A 6,769-nucleotide genomic window follows, 5' to 3' on the forward strand; every position below is an offset into this window, starting at 1 on the left:
TTGGCAATTAAAAAAAAAAAAAAAAAAAACGTCCAGTATGTATTGGACCTGATCCAGCTACGTCATCGCGCTACAGCCTGCAGCAAGGACCTCTTGAATGGACCATCATCCTGTGTGAATCACATGATGCAATTATGAAAGATGTCCAGCAGAGGGTGACAGAGAAAAGAGGAAAAGGAGTTTCCTCTGTCTGTGTGCAAGAACAACATAAAAACGTGTGAAATACACAGCAGAATGTCTGGTTACACTTACACAATCATGTTCTAAACATCTTTAGTAATTGCATTTAAAATTAACTTAAAGAAAAGCATCACTGTTTGTCTGAAGTTTTAGTTCAGTAATGTATTTCTCTTGTTCAGGGAGGGACACTGATATTTCTGCTGATGGACATTAAAACAGTGTTAACCACAAAGAGTTTGTCTTTAGCTATAAGTGCATGTGTTAAAACAGTCAGTCATTTGGCTGCTGTTGATCTGCTGAGCTTCAACACGGTAAGACAAACAAACTGGTACTTCAATGAAAATTGTTGGTCGTATATCATACATACCTTAATGTGAGAAATGTTAAGATTAAGTTAATGTATGGCAAAAATTATGATTATAAGTGTTGATTAATGCTGTATTATAGATATATTTGATGCTGATGTCGGTCAGAATGGCTCCTCGTCTTCCTCTGATCTTTCTGCTCATGATTCACGGTGAGTCTCTGTTACATTCACATTAGAAACACTTTTATTTAAGGCCTCACAGTGAGCAGCAGATGAGCACTTTCTTCTGTCCTGTATTCACATTTCCTCTCGAACAGGAAGTTTGGGTGAGATACATCAAATGACTTGTGCCTTTTATAAATGTCCAGTAATCTTTTGTTATTTGCTAGTCAGTGTCAGGGGGTTTAGGAGGGATGTGTTCTTTGTTCAGATCTGAATATCAGTGAAACAATAGACTGTGAATATGTTTGGCTCTTGATCTCAGAAGTGAATGTGTTAAATAGTTATTGTGTCAAATGAGTTCAACATATAGATGAGCTCAGAGATGTAGACGGAGTAAAAGCCGCACACTGGGTATTTAATAAAACTTTGATTATTGTCTTACTCTTGTTTTTCATTATTTGATAGTGCAGCATGTTGTCCGCGGCTGATTTCCTGGTTCTTTTTTCACTCCTTTGTCACTGTGCTTTTATTTCTGCTTTTCTGCAACACCCTTCATAAAACCTGATGATGAACTTAATATAATTTATCACTTAATAGATTCTGTGAAAATCGGTCTTTATTTTCTGTAATAAGCTGCTGTTTTAAAGTAGTAAAAATATTGTGTTCATGGTCTGTTGTAACTGATAAAACAACATTTTCATTCTGATGAATTCTGTGTTTCAGGTGTTTCTAGTGCTGATTGGGGTGTGAGTTACAGTCATTCACACATCTGTGCACTAAAGAACTCATCAGTGATAATGAGCTGCACTTATACATACCCTACTGGACATCAGATCAAGGAAGTGTTCTGGACCAAAAACCCTGTAGAGGGTGTAGAGCCTCCAGATCTGTCTGAGGACCCTGAATACAGTCAGAGGCTTCAGTATCTGGGAGATAAACAGCAGAACTGCACCATCAGACTGAGTCATGTGACACAGAAAGATGAACACATGTACTGTTTCAGATTCATCACTAATAAACCTGGTGGCACATGGATTGGTAAACCAGGAGTGCGTCTTACTGTCACAGGTGACTTTCATGAGGTTTCACTCTTCTTCTGTGCATTATGTTGAATAATAATGAGTGTATGACAGCAGCACTAGATATAATGTGTGTGTTGTGTTCAGATCTTCAGGTGGAGTCTCCTGAGAGAGTGACAGAGGGAGATTCAGTCCGTCTGACATGTAAAAGCAGCTGCACTCTGACTGACAGAGCAACATTCATCTGGTACAGAAACTCACAGCCATTAACTGAGAGAAGAGACACAAACAATCAACTCCTGCTGCAGTCAGTCAGAAGAGAGGATGCAGGCAGATATAGCTGTGCTCTACATGGACACACTTACATCTCTCCTGCTGTTCATCTCAATGTCACGTGTGAGTACAGATTGACATTTCCTCCTTAAAGTTGTCTTTAAAAAACCAGCAGAGTTTAGAACTCTATAAATGGTAGGTTTACAAATGCAGTAGGTTGTCAGTGGATAAAAATGCCTGAATAGTAATTATTTTATCTGAAACCTGTAGATCCTCCAGTGAATCATGTGATCTCCATCAGTCCATTTTGGATTTATAAGTCTGACTTTGTGATGTTAAATTTATTTTTGGTAATGTTTCATATTTTTTCTGTGTTAGATGCACCAAAGAGGCTTTGGGTTTCATCTGTGATAATGCAAATTGGTGTGTCATAGTAATTTAAAGTAGTTGTTATTCTTATTATTATTTTACTTTTAGATCCTCCAGTGAGTCCTGTGATATCCATCAGTCCATGTTGTGAAATAGTGGAGGGAGATTCAGTGACTCTGAGCTGCAGCAGTGATTCAAACCCACCTGCAGAAATCAGCTGGTTTAAAGGAGAAACGTTTGTAGGATCTGGAAGAATCTACAGCATCTCAAAGATCAGCTCTGATCACAGTGAAGAATACAAGTGCAAGTCCATCAATGAACATGGAGAGAAATACTCTGATATTGTGACTTTAAACGTCATGTGTGAGTTAATGGTGCTTTATTGGTTTTGACTACACATCATCTAAACATATTTTATCCTTAATTGTTTTTGTTTTGTTTTTGTTTTTAATATTCTTTTTTGGCAGTTTGCCTTTATTATAGTAGGACAGATCAGAGTTGCAATGAAGCATAGTGGGAGAGAGAGAGAGGGCAGGAGCAGGAAAGGTCCTCGAATCTGGATTTGAACTCGTGATGCCCATATAGTTCAATAACGCTATATATTGGCATGCTGCCCAAAAGGATATTGGCACTATATGTATATGTACAGTATGTGTGTGTGTTTTCTGTTTTAGATCCTCCTAGGAGTGTCTCAGTGTCCATAACTGGATCATCTGAAATAGTGGAAGGTGGTTCAGTGACTCTGATCTGCAGCAGTGATTCAAACCCACCTGCTCTGAACTTCAGCTGGTTTAAGGAGAATCAAAGCTCAGCTGTTGGATCTGGACAGAGTTTCAGTGCACTACAGAGTGGACGCTTCTACTGTGAGGCTCACAATCAACATGGATCTCAGAGATCAGACGCTGTTACTGTCACAGTCATGTGTGAGTCTATTACAGACATAAGATGCTAATTCTCCATTTTGATAATTTCAATTCATATCACTCATTTTAAAAAAAATATGTAAAGTGTACAAGTAATTACAAGTAATGCGAGTTACGTAATCAGATTACTTTTTTCAAGTAACTAGTAAATTAACCCATTACTTTATTTACCTGAGTTACATTGTTAAAAAAGTAACGCAAGTTACTTTTTGTTTTCTTTATGTATTTAATAATATTTTATTAACCAATTAACTTTTGCTGCTGACCTTTGTTGATCCAATTCAACTATACCAATAAGATAAACTTACTTTATATTAACTAACATTTGTGTTTCCTTTTCCTCATTGCTGAAGTGTGTTGAACTTCCTTCTCCTCCAGTTCATGAATTTACTTTTCCTTCAACCTTAGGCTTATTTATATAACTTTCTGCTGTGAACAGGCTTTTACATTTGCTAATAAACAAATGTTTTATATTAAAAACAAACAAGCAACCCCTGCCCAGATTTAAAAAGTAACGCAAAAGTAATGTAATGCATTACTATCGATAAAAAGTAACAAAGTAATGTAATTAGTTAATTTTTTTCAGGGAGTAACGCAATATTGTAATACATTACTTTTATAAGTAACTTTCCCCAACACTGATAATAATGTTACCATTGTTGTTCGACCCATTAAAAAAATGTCTCATTGTCTATCACTCCATCTGGTTTTAACCACATACACCTGTTTACGTCCTTATTTGTCCGTATATTTAGTCATATCTAGTCCTGTTAAATATTTGGTGTGTATTTTGGTGTGTATTTCAGCAGTCAGGCGTTTCTCATCTGTAGCTGTAGTTGTTGTTGCTGTTGCTGTTGGTGGTGTTTTATTAAGTGGAGCATCAGGTGCTTTTGTGATGTACATTTGGTAAGACGTTCCTTTCAAAATAACTGCTGTATGTTTGCAGTATTAATTTACTACATGTTGGTTAAGTGTTATGTTTAAAGGAGAACTCCGGTGTGATATTGACCTAAAGTGTATTGAATCATGATACCGAGTGTGAACGTACCTTGCATATTTCATCTCGGTTTGTGTCCAGCTGTCCGAAATCTGGGGTCAGTTAGCCGATGCTCACAACAGGCTGTCTATGAGAGTGAACAGGGCATCGGAAAAGCCATGTAAATAAATCACTGTTTTACGCCATTTACGAGGCACAAAGTAGCTCCACACTTCATTGGTAGACTTCCAAGGGCCCTGACATTTAAAACGAGACAAACTCAGAAAAAGCACCGGTAGTTTATTTACAAGAAGATTTATACAGACATCTTCCACCAGGAACAGAGCGGTGGCCGCCATCTTAAATGTAGTCACGATAAGTCGAGTGTCGAGCACGAAGGAAACTACAACCTGATACGTTGATAACCTGATAAATTCCTTGGTGCTCGACACTCGATTTATCGTGACTAAGTTCAGGATGGCGGCGACCGGATTTTCTTTCCCAGGTACTGTCTGTATAAATCTTCTTGTAAATAAACTACCGGTGCTTTTTCTGAGTTCTCAATGTCTCGTTTTAAATGTCAGGGCCCTAGGAAGTCTACCGATGAAGTGTGGAGCTACTTTGTGCCTCGTAAATGGCGTAAAACAGTGATTTATTTACATGGCTTTTCCGATGCCCTGTTCACTCTCATAGACAGCCTGTTGTGAGCATCGGCTAACTGACCCCAGATTTTGGACAGCTGGACACAAACCAAGATGAAATATGCAAGGTACGTTCACACTCGGTATCATGATTCAATACACTTTAGGTCAATATCACACCGGAGTTCTCCTTTAAGTATGCATGTATAACATAAAAACTGCCATTATTCCAGTAACTGGTGTGTGTAATTTAGTATAATTAAGTTTATTAATGAATCTGTCAATGCTTTCAGTGTGCTGTTTAATCATCTTTTTTCTTCAGTCTTACTAGAAGGATGAACAGAACGTCTGCTATGAAGAAGTCTGAGGTGAGATGATCACAGTTATTTACAGTGTCTTTCTGCATGCAGAGATGATATGAGAAATTAAGTTAAGAGTTTGATGTTCAAACACCTGATGCTATAGTTCTGGATCCAGTAAAAAGTTCCTCTAAACATTATGTCAGTAAAGTTACTCAGACTATCAGATAAGATCAGATTTTAAACATTGGCTCACAATGTTTGTGTCCTTCTCTCTCTGCAGATCTCTGATCCCAATGAAGACACATACACAGCTCTTGAGCTCAAATCCACGACCTCTGACCTGTACGACACACTCACAGTAAGTGAGACGCCAAAGTCAGATCATCATCAGATGATCACATGACCAATCTCTCGCTCTCTTTCACACAGACCATTCATCCCAGACCTCCTGGAGACTCCTGCACGACTCGTGATCCTAAACATGAGAATCCATCAGTAAGTGTCTGAACCTGCAGCTCTTCTCATTATAATCAATAAAACTCTCTTCAGTTCTGGTTTGATTGTTGTATGTATCTTGTGGAAGGTTTAATGTTGTTGTTGATGAACTTCAGTCATTTGTTCTTCGTCTGATTGTTTGTTCAGATCAACAGGAAGATGCTGCAGTAAGAGGCGGAGCACAAAGGAACCAATCCTGAGCTCTGTGGGCGGGGCCACACATGATTGACAGGGATCATTAGTGAAGAACAGTGGAACAGTGCAATTAAATTCAAGTTAAAAGCTGGTGAATTGTTGTGTAAATATATACTGTGAAATGTAGGGCAGCAGCAAAACACAGGAAGTGATGTTCAGTGGTGGCATACAAGCTCCTACTTTACAATGGGATATGCATTGTTTTATGGTCTTAAAGTGTTCAATGTCATCAGCTTCTATTAGGCTATTCTGTATTTAGCTATAACTTTTCCTTTAAGTGATCAGTTTTATTTGTGATCGTCTCATATGTGTTTGTACAAACTCTCAATCTACCACCAGAGGTCTGCATCTCCTGCTACTGACATCAACATTGATGAGCATCAGCTGTAAATCACCATTATTCGTCTTCATTTTCGTGTTGTTTTATCCTGTACTGTGTTCAAAGTTATTCATGTGTTTGTATCATAATTCTGAACGCATCCATGTCTGTGTCTCATCTGTTTTCTTCAATCTGTTTGCTGTAGGGTCTCTTTACCTCATTATTATTTGAATGTGTTTGTATTTCCTGGTTCAGGATGCATTTTAATTTAGGTAAATTTAAACGACAAAATTAAAATGACGCAATGTCATATTCTATGTTTAAAATGCGTCATATACTGTCAGACTCCTCTGGAATTGCTGAAGTAATTAAAACTCATTTGGGCTTCAGCAAAGAAAATTTAAATTAAAAATACACCTTTTAGAAATTAATATTCTGCACAAATTCTGCGCATAAGTAAGTAAATCATCTGAACACCTGCTTTGCTCTAATGGACGTCCCTGCTGTATGGAAGCGTGAATCACGTGACACAATAATCAAAGATGTCCAGCAGGGGGCGAACACTGATCTATAATAGAGAACGTCTAGGTTACGTAGGTAACCCTCGT

General features: G+C 37.9%; 1 protein-coding gene across 1 annotated transcript; it reads left to right on the forward strand.

Moving 5' to 3' along the window:
- Positions 1-642: 642 nt before the first annotated feature.
- LOC141336763 (B-cell receptor CD22-like) lies at positions 643-5,818 on the forward strand. The gene is made up of 9 exons (XM_073842490.1): positions 643-701; positions 1,383-1,717; positions 1,816-2,064; positions 2,419-2,673; positions 2,985-3,231; positions 5,173-5,218; positions 5,433-5,510; positions 5,582-5,647; positions 5,795-5,818. The coding sequence occupies exons 1-9, from the start codon at positions 643-645 to the stop codon at positions 5,816-5,818; spliced, it is 1,359 nt and encodes a 452-aa protein (XP_073698591.1).
- The last annotated feature ends 951 nt before the right edge of the window (positions 5,819-6,769 follow it).

This window comes from Garra rufa, chromosome 6 (assembly GCF_049309525.1).
Source record: "Garra rufa chromosome 6, GarRuf1.0, whole genome shotgun sequence".
NCBI classification, from domain to species: Eukaryota; Metazoa; Chordata; class Actinopteri; order Cypriniformes; family Cyprinidae; genus Garra; species Garra rufa.